At 49.0% G+C, this 24,640-nt stretch overlaps 1 protein-coding gene across 4 annotated transcripts in view; it reads right to left on the reverse strand.

The window, feature by feature from the left end:
• MRPS18A (mitochondrial ribosomal protein S18A) overlaps positions 1 to 15,738 on the reverse strand; it is a 30,745-nt gene extending 15,007 nt beyond the window's left edge. For 3 of the 4 annotated variants that reach the window (XM_055079714.1, XM_028478418.2, XM_028478419.1), the window contains exons 1-6: positions 15,605 to 15,738; positions 8,804 to 8,835; positions 6,255 to 6,362; positions 3,744 to 3,867; positions 3,444 to 3,513; positions 580 to 646 (exon numbers count right to left, since the gene is read on the reverse strand). In XM_055079714.1, coding sequence (XP_054935689.1) covers positions 580 to 646; positions 3,444 to 3,513; positions 3,744 to 3,867; positions 6,255 to 6,362; positions 8,804 to 8,835; positions 15,605 to 15,716 — 513 coding nt within the window. In that variant the 5' untranslated portion in view covers positions 15,717 to 15,738. Of the gene's footprint in view, positions 1 to 227; positions 647 to 3,443; positions 3,514 to 3,743; positions 3,868 to 6,254; positions 6,363 to 8,803; positions 8,836 to 15,604 lie in introns of those variants that run through there. The other variant, XM_007107583.2, reaches the window with a different exon arrangement.
• Between the last annotated feature and the right edge of the window lie 8,902 nt (positions 15,739 to 24,640).

Consider the following 24,640-nt stretch of genomic DNA (forward strand, 5'->3'; position numbering starts at 1 on the left):
GAGAGCTGCACATGGGCCGGGCAGCCTAACTTACCTCCTCCTTGCAGCCCCCCTGGCCGAAAAGCTAACGGCTGTCAATAGAGAGGAAGGGAACCTGTTTGGCCCGTGAACTCCCGTTGCATTCACATGGCCCATCACGAGAGATCAGTGACTCAACGCTCAGTAACTGGCCAGAAATGGGCTGAGCCCCCCACACTTCCCAAGCAGTGGGCGCACACCCAGTGGGTGAGTACAAGCCTGGTTTATAACATTCCTGTGGGCAAAGCTCCTGTCCACCAGCAATGAGCCCAGGCCAGTCACGAGACCACAGCAGCTGCCTGGGGACTCGACCGCCCCACCTGCACCCAGCGCCCAGCTCTGTGGCAGAGCAGGCCCAGGGCACTGGTGTTGGACCTGCAAGCCCTCGTGCCATCCACCTTGGAGGAGCCGGGCCACCCTGGTGGGATGGGGCGGGAGTGCAGGATGAGCTCAGGGCCGGCTCTTGGGAGGCCCTGCTCTCAGTCAGTGATACAGCATCAAAGGCCTGCTCGCGTAGGAGACGTTGTCCTTCAGGAGGGGGGACCCCACGGCCATGCGCACCTTGTTCCAGCGGTGGCCTTTGTTGTAGATGGGCTTGACGGAGCGGGGAGACCAGCGGGTGAGGTACCTGTGGAGCGAGGACGAGAGGCGGCTGTGGGACCGTGGGCATGGCCTCCTCAGGCCCCAGCCGCGCTTGGCCAACCGAACCCTTTCACCAGTTTTCCTTTCTTGAGGAGAAGGGCTTTTCCTGGGAGCAACTGCTGAGTATGCTGTAAACAGATGGGCTGGGCTCCTGCTGCCGCAGGTGTGTGTGGCCAGGGTCAGGCAGCACAAGACCACACGCTTCCTTGATCTTTATGAGTCGTCAGTGTTTGTGTGTATTTGCTGGGGGAGGAGGTGGAGGAAGAGGCTGCTCAGAGAGCAGATCATCCCTCTGTGGCCCAGTCACGGGGAGAGGAGGGGCTGATGTAAGGGCCTGGAGGAATCCTTCCCTCTCCCCGACTTGGCTCACTCTGCCACCCCAGCCTTCAGGGAACAAGCCTAGGCAGCCATAACTGGTGGAGGATACCTGCCCCTCACCCAACCCATGACATGGGGGCCAGGAAGGTGCTTGTAAGTAGGAGGTGGGGTGGGGAAAGATGGCTGCCACCCACAGTCCTTTTGCCTCCTTTGGGGATGGCAGCAGGGCCCTGATAGTTCCCGGAAAAGTGGCTCATGCCGGCTGGGACTGGGGTTTACTCCGTCCAGAACGAAACTTGGATCCTGTCCAGAGAGGCCCACCCTTCGTCCTGAAAGCTCAGCCATGGCAAAGGCCAGGATCCTCCCCTGCTTCCATGCTAGGTTAGGGCTCAACCCAGCCGCCTCTATAGAGACCCTCAAATGAGAGGTTTTAATTTAAAAAATTAATAACCATGGCTGAAAATTTTTAGCGAAGAGTGAAAAAATGACTGCTGATTTATACATTTCAACTGAGCTCCCCTGGACCTCTGTCTTCTGCTCTGAGCTGTGAGAGGAAGTAAAAGCTGTGGGTGGTATTGGCTTCCATGCCACGTGCGAGGTGGGCCGGCAGGAGAGGGCTTCCCCATGTCTACTGTGGCTGTCAGTGCCCCAGCAGGGAGGCCTCTGTGCAGTGGGCTGGCCCCAGGGATGCCTTTGGTGGTGCTGGGACCTGGCAGGCCCCTGTGCTGGCATTTCGCAGGCTTCAGAAGGGTGGGTGAAGAGGTGGGGTGTGGGAGCAGCCTCCCCCAAAGGGGTGCTCCTTGGGTTTGAAGACCCCAGATCCCGAGGCTCACCAGGCTCTCCATAGTTGCTGCCCTAAAGGCCCCCTACCCCTCCCACCCTGGACAGACCCCAGGGAAGCTGGGATTCAGCTGGCCCTGGGCCTGATGCGTGTGCCACAAGGAGCAGCCAGCTGGCAGGGGAGGGGGCTGAGGGCCTCCGGACGGCTCTCTGGGAACACTCCAGCTCTAAGAAGAACCAAGGCTCCTTCCTCCTACCTCTCCTGAAGGAGCGGGGAAGCAGGACGCATGGCTCCCTGGGGCCCGGCACAGCCTGGGCCGGTGCATGGCAGCTCAAGGACCTCTGGATGGAATCATAAAGTCCCTTGTAAGGAATCAGCCTCCCATGTAGCCAGGACTCCCTCCCTCTCCTCCCCAGGGTGGCCTTTGCAACCCAAGAGCCCCCACGCATCATCAATCCTGTGTCACGTTAAAGGACACCGGATATATGGGAGGGAGCCTGGCTTTGCTTCAAAGGCCTGAGGGCAGGATGGATTATGTCCTTAGGCCTGCTGCTGTCTCTTAACGAGTCAGGGTAGGGGTGGGCTCAACCCCCAAAAGGTCCACAGCACATGTGGGAAAGACAGGAAGAGGTTAATATGTCCCATTCCTCCGGGGCTGCTGGCAGATGGCCCAGCTAGCAGTGTGGGAGGTGCAGGTGGAGATGGGCAAGGGGCCAGGGTGTTGGCGAGGCGTCAGTGAAGACCCAGCTCTGGCCCTGCACCCCCAGCCCAGCAATCCATGGCTAGTATCTGCCTGGCCTCTCATCCTCCATGCCTGGGTTCTGTTGGGGATCAGCCTAGGAGATTTGCTGGGGGTGGAGTATCTTGCTTTGCTTTAATCATAGAGTGCAATTCTAGTGGCAGCGGGACAGGCTGAAGGGAGGGGGGCTATTGATACGATACAGGAGAACAAGAAGAAATACCAACATCGATTTTACAGACCTGGATCTACTCCCAACAAGGGGGTATTATAGTTCTAGGAGTATGTGAGTGTGGTAATGTCAGAGACAGCTGTTTAAGTGTTAGACAGGAATCTATTTCTACACCAGAGGGGGGCCACCCTGCTTAGGGTAAAAGGCAGACTGACTGATTCTAGGACCTAGGGGACTTCCTCTCCTCCTCTGTAAAACCTCAGGACCTCATGGGATGCCATGTGCAGCTGTGCAGGTTGTTAACTGCACAACTCTAGGGAGCACCATTTACAGTCTAGTGTACCTGGATGCTGCCTTAAAGTTTTGCAGTGTACGATTTGCGCAGCTATGTACAGCGGCCCTGCCCCGGAGAGCCTTCCCATTTCTATTTCTAAGGCCTCATTTTGTCCCTTAATAACCCCAGTGCTATTACTGAAAGTTTGCAGAAGTGCTCTGACATTCCCATAGCAACCCAGTATGATGTCATAAACAGAAGACTAGCACATTCTAATGCCCAACTAACGACCTTCTTACCCTTCTTACCCCTGTGCTAAGTGCCCTACTGGGAAGGGACAAGGAAAGAGGCTGAGGCTGGCAGGGGAGGGTAACAGAGGCGTGCACAGTGGTCGGACTGATGGGGTGGGTGCTTAGGCTGGAAGGGATGGAACGCTCCAGCTTTCCTGAACTGTGGGATGAGCTCCAGGAGACAGCCTCCCCAGCCCAGGTTTGCTTACCTGTTCAGTCGGGGTTTGCTCTTTGGAACACATCCTTCGGGAAGCTTAGGCCTGTGATTTGGGAGCAGACCTGAGTGGAGCGAAAAGCATTTAAGGGGATGGTCTCTGCGGCTCCCTGTGCAGCTCTTGGAGGCTAGAGGGAAAGCCCAAGGGGGTGGGAGGTTGGCACTAGGGGGTGAGTATAATGAAGCCTCTGGATACCCATTGCCCTTTCATAGGGGCCGGAACACGGGGCAGCTGGAGGGTGGAAATGGTGCCCACAGCCTTCTTCTGCCCCTCTTAGCCCAAGGTGCTTTCTACCTGATCGGTGGGCCATCTTCACACACTCCTCAATCTTGCGGTGCTCTTCCTGGCACAGGCCTGTGACCGTTCGGGGCAGCATGCCCCCGTGTGGCCGGATGAACTGACTGAGCAGCAGAACATCCTAGTGGAAACGGAAAACAGGAGATGAGGGTCTTCTGGACGGGCACTTGCTGCTGGGGAGCCAGGGCTGAGTGGCCTCCAGGGGAGGCTGCTGTACCCTGGCACTGCAAGAGGCTGAGGCTCCCCCGGAACAGACCTGAGGCCACTCCCTCCCCACAGAGCTCTGCACGTGGGCCTGCTATCTCCACCCTAACAAAGGTTCAATCCCAACTTAGCAAGATTTCCTGACCCCATTACCAACCCCAGGAGTCCTCAGCTCCTCCATGAGATAGTCTTCCAATAGACTAGGTTAGAGAACAGGAACTCTTCAAGAAGGTTAACAAGCTTTCATGCACCCATGGTATCTTTCCTGGTGATGAAAGGTGTGTTCTCCTCCTTGGGTGACGTAGGGGGTATGTCATGTACTTCTGCACAACAGGGAAAACCTGTACCATTTCCGCCCCCAGAGTCTACATGCCACAGCCCAGAAGACCCACAGAAAGCCCCTCGACCTTGTGCCGTGCCCTCTGAAGCCCCAGGCAGCAACAAGCTGAGGATGGGGCCAGGCTGTGAGGTTAAATCCCACATCTTCTAAGCCCCCTGTGACCAGACGTAAATGGATTCTTGGGCTTCCTTTGAACCATCAGACTGCTTTGGATGAGTCAAGGAGAGAGTCAAGAATTAAGAATCAGAATCAAGAGAGACCACGTCCCCTCCCAACTCTCACAGGATAGCTGAGAGGGTTAAAGAAAAGTTGCCCACCCGACCCGGAGGGGCCTGGCATGACTGTCTCCATGGTCCTCGTCCTCAAACTGACTCGCTGCCCTGGCAGGTGCCTTGCTGTATAACGGCAGGTTTGGTTTAATCACTGGACAGCTCCCGGGGGACCCAGGCCCCCAACTGCCACCCCTGTAATCTCCAGAATCTGATGAAAAGAACTTGGATTGGATTACCCAGGGATAATACACTGGTCTCACAGCCCCAGTGCCCCCACTGCAGGCTGCCAAGAAGGCTGACAGCTTTGTGCAGCTCAAAGTGGCGTTGCCCTGAGCGGAAAGGGGTAAAAGGAAAACAACTTCTTCAGCCTTTACCTTGGAGGGGACTGGATTTCTTCTGCTTGATAAACAGAGCCAAGTCCATTTCCTGGAAATGGCTCGTAGGAAGAGTGCCCCATGGTGATCAGGCAGGTGTGGGGTTCACCTCTCTATCCACAGCTGGGATTCTAAGTATGGCCAGGACCCCACTAACTTCCATGTCACAAGAAGCTGAGAGCACTGCCCCATGGCCTGCAAGTTCCCTGTTACTCCAGGTGGCCATCAGAGGAAGGGCCGAAACAGGTCAAAAGAATACCCCCACCCCCACCCCGGGGTGGCCTGAGGCCAAGGCTCCCAGCCCAGGAGATTAGTTGGGTCATTCTGTTCAGATCCCGTGGACGTGTGGCCTCTTCTGCTCTGACCACCTGACCGGGATCTCTGCCCTCAGTCATCCCATTCCACAGAGGGGCACAGGGACAATCTGCAGGTCAAAGTGGCCCAGAGTCCGAATCACCTGAAACCTAAAAACAGCGTTGCTTAATGTCACCAATAGAACGCTGAAGGACAAGCATGGACTTCTCCAGGGCTGCGTCCTTTCCCCCAGGCCCGCCCCAACTCTAGACACGGTATAGAGCAGTAGCTGGGCTCGTAGGCTGTGCCTGGGTTCTGCAGCCCCAGCGTGTGCATTCCAGCTCTGATACTCACTAGCTGGGTGATCTGAGGCAAGTTCATTAACCTGTTCATTAACAAGTTCATGCCTCAAATTTCCTCATCTGTAAAACAAGGATGAAAATAGTACCTACTTCACAGGGATATTGTGAAAACTAAGTGAATTATGCCCCGTAGGTGCTTACACACAGAGCAGCACCCCGTGCAACTCACCTATTGTTGTTCACTCTTGTCATCTCTCTGTGAAACAACTACTCTAGAAGACCTACAGCAAACAGGGGTCTTTGTAGCTCCAATATGGAAAGAGAATGATGTATCCCCAGATCACAGTAAGGACTCTCCAGAGATGCCCTCATTATAAAAGGAGGAAAGCCAAACTCAGAATTCTGATTCCACCCCTGTGGGAACACAGCCCTACGAGACTGGGCTCCAGGGGCCTGGTGGTCTGAATCGACTGCAACCAGACCATGAACTAAGTCAGTGACTCTCCACCCTCGCTGTACATTAGAATCACCTGGGGAGCTTTAAAAACTAATGATGGCTGGGCTCCACCCCAGGCCAACAGAATCATCTGGAGGTGGAGCCTGAGCATTTTAAAAACTGGACAAAATGCTTCTGTCTTGGTGGTTCCATGAGATGCTGCTTAAGCCCACGGGGAACACGAGCTCCAAGACGCGCAGACGTGTGTGTCTGTGCCCAGACTCACCTCGTAGTTATACTTGTGTTTCAGGTTCCAGCGGCAGATTGGGCACTGGCCGGAGGGGTTGGGGGGATTTGGACTTTCTTTGGGAGTCCCTGTGATTCGGCCTTCAATCTAGGAGGCAGAGAAAGAGAGCCTGTGAGGGAGAGGGCTGTGCAGAGCCTCTCATCCTCAAACAACCCCCCGAGTGGTAGGAGTGCTGGTGAGACTTCATCTCTGGGGGCCTCAAGCGAGTAGCTAACGGGTCTCTCCACCTGAATTGTGGTGCTGATTCCATAGCTGCTGGACAATGGACCTTGGGGTGGCCACAGAGATGGGTTTGATGGTCTGCAAGGGTAGTAGAAACTGAACTTAATGCTGGTGGCAAGAGGGAGGGGTTTGCTGTATCAGCTGAATGCTACCTTTCCTTCCTCAAAAAGACAAAAACTCCAGAACATTATGCTTCCCTCTCTCTCCTTTGGGAAAAAGTAATAAATGCACATGGTAAAAAGTTTCAAACTGTGCAGGGATGTGGAGTCCAAAGGAAGTCTCCCTCCCATCCTGCATGTCCTTCTTAGAGGAAACTGCAGTTTCCAGTTTTATCTGACAGAGGTAAGTTTATGCCAATGGTTCTCAACCAGGCAGGGTTGCCTAAAAACAGGGTCCAGGGGACACTGGACAATGTCTGAGACATTTCTGATCATCCCCACGGGGGGATGGAGTGCTACTGGCCTCTAGCAGGGAAGGTGATAACCACCCTACATGCACAGGACAGCCCTCACTCACAACACAGAACCAGCCAGTCTAAAACGCCAGCAGTGCCAGGCTGAGAAAGCTGGTCTAGGCCTATACAAGCAGACAACTGTGTGCGCTCTCCTCCTCCCCCCTCTCTCTAAAAACACAGAGGGGAGGATACATTCCCCTGCCCTCCTCCTCTTATCACTGTGGATGCCACCTTTCAAACCGTGCTGAGGCCACGTGTGAAGTGACCTCCTCCATGGCTGCTGTATCCTGTGACACAGCCTTGGAATTACTAAGCTCAGTAAACCAATGATCTGGGCATCAGCTCCAGTTGCAAGAAGGGGAGTTTAGAAAGCCTTGCTGATTGAGGCCACAGATTGTGTGAGGTTGGGACAGGTCTGAGAGACTCTGGGAGGGAAGCAACACTGTCTCCCAGGGAAGAACTGGCAGAAGGCAAAGGGGGCCAGAAGCAGAGCTTGGCCGTGCAGGGTGCTGTTACTACCTTTCTGCCAAGGCCACCACAGCTACCCCAGAAAGGGAGAGGTGCGCTAGGGAAAATGTGCAGGTATATGGAAGGACTTGGGAGGGGGTCAAGGTGCGCCTGGTGGGGGAGAGTTAACACTTACTGACTCCCCACTATAGGCCTGGCTCTGTGCTAATAATGGTCCACATGTATCATCTCATTTAACCCCACAACCTAGTGAGGGCGGAATCATGATCTTATTTTACTGATGAAGAAAGTGAGACCCTGGAGAGTAATACCCAAAGTCAGCCATGGCAGCGCCTCTCCAGGCATGGCTGGGCTACCTCCCCCAAGGGCTCTCATGGGGCCACATACTTCTGTGTTCATTCCACAAACAGCAAATTCACGCCCCACAGGAAAAACACTCTTCACACTCAAAAGCCAGATGTGCTTCTCTCCACCAGCATGGAGTTTAAAGGGTGAATACTTGTTTCGGCTTTAAGATAAGGGAACCAAAAAAGGTGCCCTAAGGGAATGGGATCCCCCTAGAAAGAACTGTTTTGAGGCTAAGCAGTGAAAAGGCTGAGGGAGTGTTCCGGGGAAGACCCAAAGAGGGAACCCTAAGGCTTGTTCTGGGGATAAGAAGGCCTTGGGGGGGGACTGAGCTTGGCTGGCTGCCAGAGGGTTAAATCCCTGGTGGACATGGAAGCTACAGAGGCTTCTGGGAACTCAGCGGAGTGGTTGAGGATTTCTTGGAGGCGTGGAAGGCCATGTGAAAACAACGTTGTCTTTTAGGGATTATAGGATAATCTAGGCCCCATGACTCCCAGAGGAAGGGAGGTGAGATGGGCCCAGTGAGGGAGCGGGGGAGTAGGTGGGTGAAGAACTGTGCTAGCTTTCTCACCAACAGAGAAGACAGGGTGCCAGCTATGAGCCCAGGGCCCAGAGAGTGTCACCTTCTAACTACATCACCGAAGGAGTAGTAGCTTAGTCATTCTAGGCAGAAAGGAAAGATCCAGCCTCCTCACCCGGGGTCTACTCTCTCTAGTGTGTCATTACCTTAGTTTTCCCCTTTGGAAAACTGACTTATCACCCGCCAAAGAACATATCAGCAAATACCTATGAGCTCTTGTCATACAAAGGGCCACTTTAATCAAGTAACAGATGCCTTAGTCCAGGCACAGCAACTGTTCCTGATTAACCACACTCTCACACACAGGTTGAAAATAGTAGACTGTGGGATTTATGGTCACAGAGGGAGCAGATCCTGAAGCCAGGAGTCCAGCTGGGGCCTCCCACCCTCCCTCAGAGGAGCAGCCAGGCAGCTCCAAGCATTAAAGAGGTTAGAAGTGGCCAACTCGACGATACTTACTATAGTTGTCTTCCCTGCTTGGATCTCCACCACTACAGAGATAAAGGGGAAAAACTAGGTCAGCCATTTAATAAGGAACAGGGAGTTTCAAGTAACAGCTCAAACTCTACACATGCAGAAAAACGGAGCCCTCTCTCTGCACTCTCCCACACCCCTGACCTGGAAAAGGAAGTGTGCAGGGTTCACCTCCCAGTGCCAAGGCTCTGTGCCCTGGAGGCTGGGCAGGGGCAAGCCCAGATGCCCACGTCATATCATCTGTCTGGGATTAAGGGTCTCCACACTGTTTCCGCCTTTCTAAGCTGAGATTCATCTTGGTTCCATCCAAGGTACTTGGCAAGACCTTGCCCTACTGTGGCTAGCAACAGTGGCCTAAGAGTTGAGGGCTGAAGGTGGGGGGTGGGAATTGGGCAGAAGCCGCTAAAAGACCTTCAGAAATACCCATCGCATAGGTTCTTTCATGAGGAGAACCAGACAAATATGGTTCCTGACCTTGACGAGTTTGCAATCTAAGATATAGCACTGAACTAACACTGCTCCAGGGGTCCCACAGTGGATAAGTAATGAGACCAGTTCACTCCTAAAACATCCTGAGAGCCTTGTGTTAAAGCTGTACAAGGGCAGCTGTGTGGGTCAAATCCTCTCCTCTCCCTGCAGGGGTGCATTTTGTTATCCATACTGGAGAGGGGTGATGGGAGAGGTGGGAATGAGGGGCCTGCAGATATGGGGTCCAGGCAGAACTGCAGAGAGTGCTGCAGTTCCACACTGAGAGGGCCTCCCTTAGCTCTTCGCCGAGGCAGTCAGAAGAGAACCCGAGGGCAAGACAATTAAGTCGCACGCACACAGGCACGCAAGCCAGGGTGTACATATTTCCTCTTACTTAACCAGGATGCAGAAAGACAACTTCAACAATATCCAAAGGAAGAACCAAGCTAATAACCCACATTCCGCAAATATAATCAAACAGAAAGTTCTTGGAGATTCTCCCTTGGTCTCCCAGTTTCTTTAGAGAAAGAAGCCATGGCTTTTAGCATAGGAACTGGCATACTGCAGATGCTCCGTAACAGCTAGGGAGCAAAATACTTCTCATGATGCCCTTCTGACTGCTAACTACTGTAACAGAAAACATGAGTGCACATACTAGGCTGCAAACTGTCTCCCCAAATAGTAAAACCGTATTTTAACAGTAGCTTGGCTACCACAATCAGTTCTACTCAGCCCTAGCCAAGGAAAGAAGTAGTACAGATTAGAAAGAGCCTAAGGTTAACTTTGTGAATCTAGGACCTTGCCTCCGTAAGTGTACACAAAATTAGACGTGGATTACAGGAAGCTCACAGACCCCTACAGCTACACACCTAAATGGTACTACTGGTTTTCCCTCAGGGAAGGGAGGAGGTGATTTTCTGAAGTTTCTAAAATAAACATGTACTGCCTTTGCAATAAAAAATAAACAGTAAAAAGAGAGAATGAAAATGTCTAAGAAAAAAAAGTGAGGCAATTCTAACCCACCCGGAGGCCCACAGCAGCATCTGTGATCACTGAGTTCTGTGACTGACACCAAACTGGACACAGATTGCCTGGAATTGTCCCCGTCTGTTTTCTGGGCAAGGCCATTTATAAAGACTCATTACTTCAAACAACCAACCTGAGAGCCTCTCAACGTCAACGCCACACACACAAAGGAGTAAAAACGGCCAGAAAGGCCCGAGGCTTTCTCCAGAGAACACTGTATTCTAATCAATTCAAAGACAAACTGGGTTTCTCTCCCTAAGAGAAAATGTGTCACCGCACAGGCACAGATCTACTTGTTTCGAACAGAGACCAGCCTAAATGGGATGTGGGTAAGACTCAAACTGGTACTCAGTCTGGTGGCCAGCACAGCTGCAGGGAGATGGTCACTGCACTGTGTCAGCCTACAAAAGTAGGGAGGCAGAAGGACACAGCCCTAGCCCAGCAGGGCTGCCAGGCACCCCGGAAACTTTGCAAATTTGCAAAAACCAAGTTGGAAGAGGGATGGAGGGTGACCCAATCTGAGCAACAACGGGTGGGGGGCGAGTTTTTAAGAATCCCGAGAGGAAACAAAAAGAGAGACCAACTCCGGTACCACTCGAGTCAGCGTGAGAACAGTGCCCTGAAATGAAGAGGACAAACATGTGCTTCCCCTCTAGGTGGAGGCACTTGGGTCCTAACCATCAAGTAAACAAGTCTAGCAAAACTCATCACTCCCGGCAAAGAACCAAACCCTGAAGTCATCCCACTGGCCCCTGGAAGAGAGATCAAAGCCCGTAGCAAGCTCCACTGTTAATGAGCTCCTCACACAGCAACTCTGAGCCAGTGAATCATCTCACTATAAGTCAGTGGGTAAAAACAATAGATGCTTATCGAATAGAGACAATTTGTCAAATGAGAAGGAATGACTGGAGAACTCATACAGGACAGAGATTGGTCAGGGCGGTGTCTCAGTGCAGGGGCAGAGGGCCCACTGGAGCCTGAAGAAGCCCTAGGAGATTTCAAGCCTCTGAAAACAGGAGTTAGGAATCAAAATAGTACTGCTTTTCAGCATGCATACAAAAACATGTCAAAACCAAACAAAATCTGAGATCCATTTGTCCCTGGCCTCCTCTCCATTCCAGAGAAGTGGGGGTGGTTAAGAAAAGCTGGACTAACAAAAAACTGTTAGTCACTAACTGAAAACTTGTTTAGAAAAAGATGGAATTGCTCTTGTGTTCCGAGACATGGCTGTATCAAGTAAACTAAGGAAAGATATGAAGCAGTTTCCTAAACTAGAATTAAGGGCCAAAATCTTCTAAGGTAGGCACTTCTCATACACATCAAATAATCTGTGCCACAGGAGGCAACACATTTGCTGAGCACCCGTGGAGTGTACAGCCGGGCTCCACCCACTGTGGAGAGCTCCAGCCTACTAGGAGACAGAGTCTTTGCCCTAGAGGAGAAAAGAGAACTAAACCAAGCAAGGGAATCTCACTCTAACAAAGTCCATGCCTCGTAAAGAGGTCCTTTGAGTACTTCAGTAAATACTCACCTAGGATGGAGTCCAAGATAACTGAATTGTAATTCGAGGGCAAACAGCATTGAGGTGAGACTGCAGTGAACGCAAAAAGACCTCGATGCCCACATAAACAGACACAGTGAACTGCAGCGGGATAAAGACCCAGCTGTTTAGTAAAGGAGGAAGTGAGGAGAGCAGAATGACGAGGAGTGGAGGGCACTGCTGCAGGAAGTGCCCAGAGACCAAGGTCCTTCTTGGAAAGGATCCATGGAAACCAAGTCCCAAGTAGAGTAGGAAGGGACGGAGTAACCGAATGGCAAGGTGGCTAAACGGCAGCACCAACAATCTTATGTAGGGTCAGGGAGTAGAGCACATGTTTGGGAAGTATGGCCATTGACTACTTTTCTCAAACTCCTTCCTTGCTCAAGCTCTGCTCCCTTCTGTTCACCTTTAATTCTGCCACTAAAGTTTTCTGATTCTCTCATCACCTACCCCTTCCTTTTCCCTTGGACCTTTGAGGGGATGTCCCTCTGCACTATCCTTCAAATGAGGAGTCTTACTGCTACGTAAAAATCTCCTTCCACTAGCAGGTTACACTGGACTACGTCTTTATTTTTTTTTTAAAAATATTTATTTATTTATTTGGTTGTGCTGGGTCTTAGTTGCGGCAGGCGGGCTCCTTAGTTGCAGCACGTGGGCTCCTTAGTTGTGGCATGTGAACTCTTGGTTGCGGCATGAATGTGAGATACAGTTCCCTGGCCAGGGATTGAACCCGGGCCCCCTGCACTTGGAACAGTCCTAACCACTGCGCCACCAGGGAAGTCCCTGGACTATGTCTTTTGAATTCTTTAAAGGCCCCAATTTGCTCACTCCTCTCTCAAAGCTTTTACCTATAGGGATGCCCATCCTGCCAGGCATATCCTTGTCTGAAATGCTAAGTCCTCCAGAAAGCTCCCTTAGGAAAAGATGAAGAAAATTCCCTTCAGCCTTTACTCATTTCAACACACTCTGCTCTGAGGGTCTGATAGATCATTACTGTTAATTCAGATAGTCATATGTGTTTATTTTTCTTGTTTTAAATGCATTCCTTCACAAGGGCTCTAAGAGTGACAAGGCAGGAACAAGGTGTAACCTTTGCTAGGTCTGACAGTGTCAATCATGAACACTAAATGGTCTCCAGCAAGTTAACTGACAAGAGCTTTCAGGGAAGGGAGGGAACCATGCGGAAGCCCTGCTATGGAATACCAAGGTGATGTTACTGGAGGGAAGAGTGCGGGCTGTTCTTCCAACTCTACTACTTACTGGCTGTGTGATATTGGGCAGCTGCCCAACACCTCTGGACCGGATTTCCTCATTTGTGAAAATGCCTGTAATAGTCACCTTTAAGGACTGTTGAGAAGACTTAATAAGTGTACGTGGAAAACCTAGCACAGTGTTTGCAGCAGGCACTTAGTAAACCACAACTTCCATTTTTTGTCTTCCTTTAGTCTTGCTTCTTCTGTAATTATCTTTTTTGGTTTTGAGTGTCCCTCTGTCAAACTTTCGACCAGGCTTTCTCAACAGCAGCAGGATCAATATTTCAGGCCAGGTGGTTCTTTGCTGTGGACGGCTATCCTGTGCACTGGAAGATGCTTAGCAGCATCCCTGGCTTCTACCCACCACACGCCATGAGCACCAGCTGTGACAACCAAAAATGTCTCTGGACATTGCCAAATGTTCCCTGAGGGACAAAACTGCCCCCAATTGAGAATCACTGCTTCAGACGGAGAGCTTCTATAGGCAGGGGGAGTGGTGCTGAGTGCCCATGAACTCTGACTAAAATTAAGGAAGTACTATCTGATACTCTGAAAAGTAGAATGCTTGAATATTTTCAGCAAGACACCCAGCTTCCTCTCCATGACTTTAAATTCTATGTGTACAAGATTATTTGTGTGTCAAATATACCAGCTGGGACCAGTCAAAATTAGCTTTAGGTGTAATTCTTTATGCCTTACACATAATGGATAGAATATCAAGTTTGTTTGTTTGTTTTTTTTCATTTAAAGGCCCTGGAGATAGGTGGTTCTCAAGAAAAATATAGAATATGGTAATGCCTTCATGTAAGATCACATCAATTCAATTATTTAGCCTTTAGGTCTAAAGGCTACCAGGTATTTATGGCAAGGAAGACTTCAAACACCCATCTCATCATACAGCCCAGCATTTCACAAACTCTCCAATTGAAAAATTATAATCTCAAATATTCCTTTGTAAAAAACCAAAACTATTCCGCTTGCTTATCCTCTGGGGACATAGCAAGAAACTGTTTTCAACTTTTGATTTCATAAAGGATAAGTAAATTGCAGCCGTTAGTGTTTGACACTTGGTAGACGCCCTCAAAAATGTTATGGGCATATGCCTATTTTGCAGCATGGGAACAGATGAAACACCTTATCCAAGACACCTCTTTGTTGTCTTTCTTTATCAATGAATTCGTTTATCTAATGCTAACCAGGCAGTATCTGGATTTTGTTGTTCTTTCTAGCAAATGTTCCATCTTCCCTTCATAGCTAAATTTTTCAAACATACCTATTCATTTCTTCATGAACTATCTCTCTCATTTCCCCAAACTGGGTTCCTTGTCTGCCATTCTATTGAAATTGCTGTTTGAAAGCTAAAAAAAGAGACCTTTTCTGAGACAAATCCAATGCTCTCTTCATTAGGCTCTTACTTTTGGACTTTTATGGTCCCCCTGGCAAAAATGATCACTATTTTCCTCTGGATTCTTCTCAGCGTTAGTTAAAGGATATGCTGGTCAATACTACACCAGATCTTAAAAACACACACTCACACACATACAAAACCACTTCACTTCTATTGCACATCACTCATCCTTTCCTGCTTCCAGCAGTGCACAAAGACTATGTCCTGAAAGACCTTTTCACTCGCTGCCAGATTCCATCCTTTTATGAGCCTGTTAAAGACACACCCCCTTCATGAATACTTCCAATTCGGTTTGCTGTTGCCGGTAACCTAATCTCCCTGTACTTCCGCATGTAAATACCTAATACCTAACTTGTATTTATTGGAGTGTATCATATCATCTTATTAGAACCTAACTTCTCAGGAAAAGGGTTATATATTTTTCTTCTCCAGAATCCCTTAACAGCTTGAAGTACAGCACTTGGCCTTCAGTAAGCTCTCGGTGCAATACTAGAATCGGGCTGCTTTTCCAGATTTAAGATTAATGAAAAGCAAAACCACCATCCAGCATATGCCTCCGTTTCAACTGTTCAATGGTCTTTCCACCTTAGCTTCCACTTCTCAGACTAGCGGCCCAGGCAGAAAAAGCTGCCATCAGATTACAGCATTTTCAGATGAGAAACTGGAAAGGGAGGCCCGGGGGAGAGTATCCAGATGTCCTTCCCCGCTTCCCCGATGGCGCAGGAATTCTTTAATGAAGGAGGCGGCGATTCGGCGAATACGGAACGGAGAATTAACATGCAAACCCTAACCAAAAACTTTCCTGAACCCTAGGACAGGTTTCTCTTCTGCCCCTGCTAACTAAGTAGGATTTTCTCTCCGATCTCCATCCCCCTCCCCGTCCCCACGCATGAGGACAATCACGATGGGTGGGAGATCAAAGTAACAGCATCAGGGTCTGGAAGGGAACTGCAAGCACTCCCGGAGCCCAAGCATCTCCAGCGTTTCGGAACCGCGCGAAGGAAAAGGAGGGAGGGGCGCACGGGGGCAGAAGGAAGCAACCTTCGCTTCTCCTCTTCAACCCTGGGAGGTCACCAGGACCCAGGACTCACCTTCCCTGAACCCGCGAGCTGGAGGCCGGGCCCGGCTGGTCGCGGCCTGGCCTGCCAGGAGCCCTCTGAGCAGCCGTCCGCAGCCGGACACCAGCACATTGAGAGCCACCATGTCGAAAACCAACGCTGACCTTTTGTGCACTTCCGCTTCCGGAACGGCGCGCGCGCGCAGCCGCAGTGGTGGGCCGGAAGCTTGCGTCCTGTGGGCTTCTAGCTCCGTTATTCTTGTCCGTTACTTCCATTTCCTCACCTCTCCCGCGTTGAGCAAAGCGGTGCGGCGTTGTGTGAAGCCTGTGCTTTGTTCCAAGAGTCTAGGGAGGTCTTTAGCTCCTGACTGCCAGTCCTCGAAGTTCCCAAGGTCGCTTTCGTTCCCTGGCGGGCTTCTTCGGTAAAATCACATGCACTGCCTCTCTTTCTTTAAAACTTTTTCTTCTCTTCAAGTGAGATATGGATTTTCAGCTTCTTGAGGCTGGCCTTAAGTCTGTACCAGGGCAGTTGAAATGGTTAGAAACAATGGTTCTGGAACATCAGGTACCCCGCAGACCTGGGATAGAGTTAATACCACCCCCACCCCACCCCCCGCGCGTCTTTCATTCTCATAACTTGGCGCTTCCCTTTGGCCCCAGGGCCTTTGCTCAGCTATTTCCTCTGCCTGCTCTGTTGCTACTGGTAAACTTATTTCTCAGGGCTCAGCTCAAACTTCACTTCCACGTTAGTCTTCCTTAACCTCCCTGTTACTTGTTCTCAGCACCAGATACCTCTCCATCTTAGTACCCCACTCAACTGCAATTTTGCATGTTTGTGTAGTATGTGTCTTCTCACCAGACTGTAAGCTCCTTGAAGGCAAGGACATTGTTTGTTTTTGGTTGACCCTCATAGCTCCAGCATCCATTATGCGCTTGACACATAATGAGTGCATTATATACTTGTTGAGTGAATGGGTAGAATCTATTTTATACCGTGTTTGTGACGATTAGATGGGATAAAACATAAGTGCTCAATAAACATAATTTATTAATAGGGCAATTACTGAAATGGCCTTTGTGCTAGGTACTTTTCATAAGTTCGACATACTTGCCTAATAAAGAAGCTTATAGTACCAGAAAGAAAACACAGCTGCCCAGTTTTCTGTCTTTTGGATTTGCAGGGTGTATAGGATATTCCCCTAGAGCTACATAAGAAAGGAAAGCCATTCACAGCTCAATTCTTCCACATTGTGGTTAAGATATTGTTTTCCACACCGGAAGGGGGATTTTCTAGTTATCCTACTCTAATTCAAGGATGGGAAAATCAGGCTCATTAAATGGCAGAGCACGTTCCCTGATGAAGGGGAGGGAAGGAGTCCATCTTCCAGTTGGGACTGCCACGCTTGTGGACTAAGGATGCAGAGCAGCTGCTGCATGGGGAGCTTGAGTGGTGTCACCAGAGATGAGGAGAGTGGGAGAAACGTGGCATTGGGTTTCCTTAAAACATCAAATTCAGCAAAAACAGGTCCTGGGAAGGGGAAACTTGAAAGAAAGGTCAATCTAGGTGAGTGAGACGGACACATGGATTAGGAGTGGAGCAGAGGGTTTTGGTGGTGTATAGGTCCAGGTGTTCTGGCCAGGATAAGGAAATCCTTGGCTGTTCTTGTAGCTTCTGTATACTTTCCTTCTGTACAGATGACCTTGAGCCCTTCCTGCTTGTACCATATCCCTTGTTTCTTTACAAGTCCCCAACTTCTGGGGATGACTGGGACCAAGGCAGTAACAGAGCCCCACCCAGGGTTTGTTTTGGACCTAGTGAGCTAAAGTATTTGAGTGCTAACCCTCCCTTCGTTATCATATCCTAATTTAATATAATCAAATTTTATTTTAAAAAGCAACTTATATTTTCTACAATGACAAGTAACATGTGATCATGGTAAAAAAATATGACAATAAAGAGAAAAGAAATATCCATAATCCAGAGATAAGCATTATTTGCATTCAGCAATATGAAATAATACTGTGCATATTCTTTGTTTTGTAATATCTTCTTTTTCTGAATCCTTGCGTAATTAGCCCTTACATGAAAAAAGAACTCTCTGAGACCAGATTTTGCTCAAGAGACCAGCCTTTACTTTAAAAAAAAATTGTTATTGAAGAATAACCTATATAAGAAAGTATACAAGTTATCAGTATACAACTTGATAAATTTTCAAAAAGGGAACACATTACTCACACCAACAAGTAGAACATTACTAGCACACCAGAACACCCCCTGGTGTCCCCTTCCAGACACTACCCCCTCAAGGGTAATCATTATCCTGACTTTAGCACCATAAATTACTTTTTCCTGCATTTGAACGTTATATAAACAGAATCTCATGTAGCATGTACTCTTTTCTGTCTGCTTTCATCTGCTCACCAGCGTCATGTTTGTGAGATTCACCCGTATTGTTATATATTGTTGTCATCATTCATTCTCATTGTCGTATAATGTTCCATTGTGATTATACTACAATTTACTTATCCTTTCTTTTGTTGATAGGATTTAGATAATGTCCAGTTGGGACTGTTACAAATAGTGCTGTGATGTACATTCTTCTACATGATTTTTGTGAAGACAAGAGCAAACTTCTCTTGGGACTATATCTAGGAGTGAGACTGTTCGGTTATAGGGTATGTATATACTCAGCTTAAGTAGATTCTGCCAAACAGTTTTCCATAGTAGTTGTACCAGTTCCCAGTGTTCCACATCCTTATCAATATTTGATATTTTTTGTGATTTTTCATCTTGGCCATTCTGGTGAGTACATAGTAGGATCTCATTGTGTTTTTAATTTACATTTCTCTGATGCCTAAATGAGGATGAGTCACTTTTCATATGTTTATAAGCCATCTAGATCTCCTCTTTTGTAAAATGTCTTTTCAAGTCTTTGACCCATTTTATATTGGGTTGTCTTTCTTATTGATTTGTAGAAGTTCTTTATATATTCTGGATACTTGTCACTCGTTGGATGTATGTATGGCAAATGTCATCTGCCTCTCTGTGGGTTGCCTTTTCATTCTTCTGTATTACAGTTGACCCTTGAACAACGTGGGGGTCAGGGCACTGATCTCCATGTAGTCAGAAATCCGAGTATAACTTGTAGTCAACCCTCTGTATACAGGGTTCCCCCATATCCGAGGTTCTTTCGTATTCATGGTTCCACAATCGGGGAACCAACCAACCAAGGATCAAATGGTACTGTAGTATTTACTATTGAAAAAAATTCTACATAGGAATGGCCCCGTGCAATTCAAACCCGTGTCATTCAAGGGTCAACTGTATATTTTTCAATAAGAGTTGTTTTTAATTTTAACATAGTGTAATTTATCAGGTTTCTTTCCTTTTTGGTTGGCTTGTTTGGTTTCTTATTTAAAATTTTTTCCTTGTCAGGGTCATGAAGATGTTCTCCTATGTTTTCTTCCAAAAACTTTATTGTTTAACTTTCACATTAGATCTGAACTCACCTGGAATTGTTTTTTTTTTTTTTTTTTTTAATTTTTATTTTTGGCTGCATTGGATCTTCGTTGCTGCACACGGGCTTTCTCTATTTGCGGAGAGCGGGGGCTACTCTTCGTTGCGGTGCGCGGGCTTCTCATTGCGGTGGCTTCTCTTGTTGCGGAGCACGGGCTCTAGGCGCGCGGGCTTCAGTAGTTGTGGCTCGCAGGCTCTAGAGCGCAGGCTCAGTAGTTGTGGTGCACAGGCTTAGTTGCTCCGTGGCATGTGGGATCTTCCCGGACCAGGGCTCGAACCCGTGTCCCCTGCATTGGCAGGTGGATTCTTAACCACTGCGCCACCAGGGAAGCCCTGGAATTGTTTTATTATGTGGCCTGAGATTGGGATTAAGATTCATTTTTTTCCTCCATAGCGAAATTTAACTGACCCAGCATCATTTATTAAAAATGTCATACTTCCACCCATTGCATTTTATCTGGTATAGATCTATTTCTGGAATCTCTGTTTGATCTCTTTTTCTGTTCTTTAGCACTGTGTTTTTTTTTGTGTGTTTTTTTTAATTTAAAAAGTTTTGGCTGAGCCATGCAGCATGCAAGGTCTTAGTTCCCTGACCAGGGATCAAACCTGCACCCCCTGCAGTGGAAGCACGACATCCCCTTTAGCACTGTTTTATTTTTATTTTTTAATTAATTATTTATTTATTATTATTATTTTTTTTGTATGCAGGCCTCCCTCTGCTGTGGCCTCTCCCGTTGCGGAGCACAGGCTCCGGACGCGCAGGCCCAGCGGCCATGGCTCACGGGCCCAGCCGCTCCGCGGCACGTGGGATCCTCCCGGACCGGGGCGCGAACCCGGTTCCCCTGCATCGGCAGGCGGACACGCAACCACTGCGCCACCAGGGAAGCCCAGCACTGTTTTAAATGGCTGTATACTATTTGATTGTCTGCAAGTGCCACAACTTACTTAACCAATCCCCGATTACTAGGCATTTAGGTTGCTTTTAATTCAAACATATTTTCTAGGACCTATCTTCCTACTCCAAAAATAGCATCTTTTCATTAGTGAGTCTTATATACCCCTGTCCCCAGTTGGGTATGTTGTGGTTTTTGTTGTTGTTGTATTTTCAAGTACAACTGTACTGTGGGATATAAGGGAGTGAGGGCCCTTCTCTGGGGGGCTGCAAAGTGGTAGTTGCCACCCAAAGGAGAGGTCTTTTCAGGAGCAAGAGTTTCTGGGGCTGTTGGCAGAGTCACTCTCATGCACAGGAAGAACTATTTCCAGCTGCAATAGTAATCTTGGGCCTTGAAGGGCAGCAGTGACACTGTGTGAACATGTATGAGAGAAGGGAGGCCAATGAACCATTCCTTATCCTGACACAATCTTCTGTCCACTTCCTCCTCCCAGGAGCCCAGCCCCCTTGTTTCCACCCCATTTTCCAAGGAAATCTTTCTTCTTTCCCTCACCCCTTGTCCTGGACCCTTGAGAGAACTCAAGTCCCAAGTAAACCGTCCTAATGAAGACTTTCAGGGAAACATTCATAACAGATGAACCCAGAAGTGTTCATTTTGCCAAGAAAAACTTAAACTTGCAGCAGAGATGATCTGGTCTAAGTGACTTGCTGCTGGCCAACAGGACAGCCGGCTCAGGTCAGAGCAAAAGCAAGAGTTAGGAAGCCATGGGTGGATCAGCCTGTCTGTGGCTTCGGGGCTGAGGAAGTTCTGGTCCCAGCTGTGGATGAGTGTGCTCTTCCAGCCTTCCTCCCACCTCGCCCAGGAAGAGTGGGTCAGAGCCAAGAGCCACACAGATGTTCAGATGTTCGCTGTGAATGAGCAGAGGCAGCAAAAAGGCACGGGAACGAGAGAGCTGTTGGGGTAGAGACAAGGGTGGGAGGGGGCTGCGGGAGAACTGGGAGAAAGGGCTGGCAGAGCCAGTGACAGTCCTGTTTGCTTTCTCCTAATTAATGTGGTTTCCTTACAACCCCCCTGCTGATTCCAGCTGGTCAACTCAAACCATAACAACACGTGGCCTGCCCGGATGGCCAGGGCCAGGAGCTGAGGCTGGGCGCCTCCCAACAAGGGTCCGGTTTCCTCTGCCCCCGCTGCCCCTCCTCCCCAACTGGCTTTGTGCAGATGAGGGAAGGGACAGCACCTCAATCAGGGTTGAGGTGACAGCCAGGGACTGCTGGCTTTGGGCTCGCCTGGCTGCTCACCTAGGTTTCCCATGACCTTTAAAAAAGGGCAGTTCCCTGCTTGTTTGGGCTGCTGCCTCCAAACAGGTTTGAGTGGGGGTGGGTGAGGAGACCTTGACAAAGAACCCCTTGCTCAGCGGTGGCCTCTCTACCTACAGGTGTGCCCTGTTTGATGCAATGGGCCTGGAAACAATCAGGGTGTGTCCAGAGTCCTTGCTCATTCAGTGTTTTCCAGCAGCTTTTCAGGGTTGTTTCTTTTCCTCACCAGGACTTTACTCTGTCCAAATTACTCATCTTATCCCCTTATTTCTTCATTGATTCATTTCGACAGCAGGTTTCAATCGAGCAGCTACTATGTGCCTTTCGTTAACAAATGATTACATGCATGAGGGGAACACTCTCCAGGGGTGAAAGCACTTGTCTGATAAAGAAACATTTTGTAAACTGGATGATTGGCCTGGGGTTTATTTGCTTTCTCTCCCCTCCCCACTCTTCCCTTCAGAAATTAAAAAAATAAAATAAAACACACATCAGGAAAAGTACATAAAGTTTAAATGTACCATATAACAGATAAATTGTAAAGCAAAACTGATTCATTTCTATGCTGGATCACTACGGCATGCTGCTGCCCTGATATGGATAAGGGGGGAAGATACAAAAGAGAAGTGGGATTGGTGAGAAGCAGCTTTAGGGGCCTTCAGCACCCCAGAACCTTTCTGGAAAGTGAGGCCAGAGGCAGGAGGCCCCAAACAAAACTGCCAGAGGACAGAAAGCCTGCAGTGCCCTTTGTGTGCACTCCCCAGGCCCAGGCCAGAAGCCTCTCCAAGTGAGTGCACCCTAGTCCGGACCCCCCAGTGCTTGGCTGGCATTTGCCTCACCCCAGCTTCACCCAGTGGTGGGGGCCAGTGAGACCCACTCCACTCAGTTTCCTCCCAAACCAAGCAAGCCCTGGTTGTGACTGGGCATTTCTGCAGAGGGCTGGATGACCTTTCAGAAAAGGCCTTCATGTCCCTGTCAGGCTGAGAAACTCATCAGATTTCTTTTTCCTGGCGCCTCAATTCAGTTATTGTATAAGGAGAAGGTTTTTAACCTTTTAGAACACTTTGGAATTGCTGGCACATTTTTACTACTGGGTATAAAATGGCACCTAGGGAGATGCTGTCCACTGTATGCACATGGGGACACCTACAAAAGCAAAAGGAAGGAGCTGCAGACTGAAAATCAGGCTCTGCTTTAACCAACTGGCAACCTGAAGTCAGATAGTCACACTCCCTGGGCCTCAGTTTCTCCATCTGTGAGGAGTCCTGTATGGTTCTAGAATTCTGGTTCTGTGAACATTCCCATCCTTGTAACCTGGAATGGCAGAGTTCAGTCTTCAGCTCCCACCTCCCCACTCTGCTCTCTTTCAGAGTCTCAGCCACTTTCGCCCTTCAGCTTTCACCTTCAGACTGATAAGAACAAAATCCACAGCAGTGCTTCCTTGAGCTCCAGCCTCTGGCTCCGACTGCCTACAGAAATTTCTATTTGGTTCTTCTGAAGGAGCTTAAGTACACACCATGTCTAAGTAAGGCCACCACCACCTTCCTGATAAATGCTGTCAGGGCTGTCGGTCTCCCTCTCACTTACAGAGTCACCATTGACTGCCCTCGTCCAATTTCCAAAGTTTTCATAAGTTTCATGAATTTCAAAGTTATCTCATGATTTCCCCCTCTTCCTTATCATTTAAATTTCCACCATCTTCTAATACCTCAATTTGTCCATCGTCTTCAGTTTCCCCATCTCCAATCTACTCTACTGTCTCTGTCTGATTTTTCTAAACACCCCAATCACTTTCCTGCTCCATGGCATCTCATCTCCCACAGCTGGAGTCTGAATTTGCATTTTTAAGGAACTGGAAGACTAAAGTCTGAGAACTGCTGACTAAGGGGAATAAAGTCCCAACTCTGCGGCCTGACGTGAGTGACGTGCCATGCCTCCCACTACCCTTCCTACTCTTCCTCCCTCTTCTCCCGCACAGACTCTCAAAACCCACCCCTGCTCATTTTCCTTCCCTCCTCCACCTCCATCATGTTCCTCTTCAGGGGTGCCCTCCCTCATCTCCTAGTCGGAATCGCCCACTTCTTTCAAGGCCTGGCCCACCCCTTACCTCCTTTGTCTCTTTCTGCATTCTCTCTCTCTCTTTCCTTCCTGCCACTTCAGTGCTTGTCTGCCTTCTATCTCTGGCTCCTTAGTTACATGCTATTCCACATTAGCCAGGACTCTCTGAGTTGTGACAGTCATCCAGTCTGTAGAAGGACATTTGCTACCTTTTAGAACCAACCTAGGATGGGCAGGGTTCAGTGGGGCCTCGGGACACCTGGAGCCAGAGACTCAACCACCACCGGGCTCTTCCCCTCCTCCTCTTGTCTCTGCTTCTGTCTGCACTTTGCCTTTATTCCCTTGTTCTCTCCTCAGGAGGCTGCCAGCAGTTCCCAGCCTTGAGGCAGGGGTTGAGTCACTAAGATTGGCAGGCCCCAGTGGAACTTGATGGAGAAGCTGCAGGAAAGGCAAAAAGAAGAGCAGTTTCCCCAAAGAAGGGAAGTACTGTTTCAAGAGAAAGGGAAAGTGCTGGACAGAAAAGCCAACAAATGGTCCCCACTGTATTAGTTAGAAGTCATGTCAGCTATTCATGACAGAAAACTCCAAATAGCAGTGACTTAAATAAGATGGCAAAGGACTCTGAAACCCAAGCTCCTTCTAGCTGGTTGCTGTGCTATCTCTTAGTCCTAGATGATGGCTTGAGCTCCAGTCATTCTGCCCATATGGCCTAGGGAAGAGAAAGGAGAAAGACACAAAGAATGGCCCTGGAATTCCCCGGTAATCCAGTGTTTAAGACTCCGAGCTCTCACTGCCGAGGGCCCGGATTCAATCCCTGGTTGGGGAACTAAGATTTCACAAGCTGAGCAGTGCGGCCAAAAATAAATAAATAGAAAAAAAAAATAGAGTGGCCCAAACTGCCATCCTTGAAAGCCGCCTTCTGGAAGTCGTACATGCTTTAGCTTATATCCCTTATATTGCCAGAACTGAGTTATATAGCTATCCCTAACTGAAAGGGCTTCTGGGAAATGTCAATTCTGGACACAGAATTAAGACATTAATTCTGTGCACAGAATGTGCACAGCTAAGAATCAGAGGTGCTGTTACACACTAAGGAAGAAGGAAAGAATGGATGTTGGAGGACAGTGGATGTGCCATGACCCTAATCCACGAGGTGCTTTGAGGGGGCATTTCCCGCTAATGGGGACATAGTGCTATCAAGGTGGCCTGCTCCGTTTGTGGACAGCCCAAACATGCCCCTCTGTGACATACCTGCTGGTCCTTGCTCTGCCCTCTGACCCTTTTCT

Source organism: Physeter macrocephalus, chromosome 18 (genome assembly GCF_002837175.3).
Source record: "Physeter macrocephalus isolate SW-GA chromosome 18, ASM283717v5, whole genome shotgun sequence".
Taxonomy (NCBI): Eukaryota; Metazoa; Chordata; class Mammalia; order Artiodactyla; family Physeteridae; genus Physeter; species Physeter macrocephalus.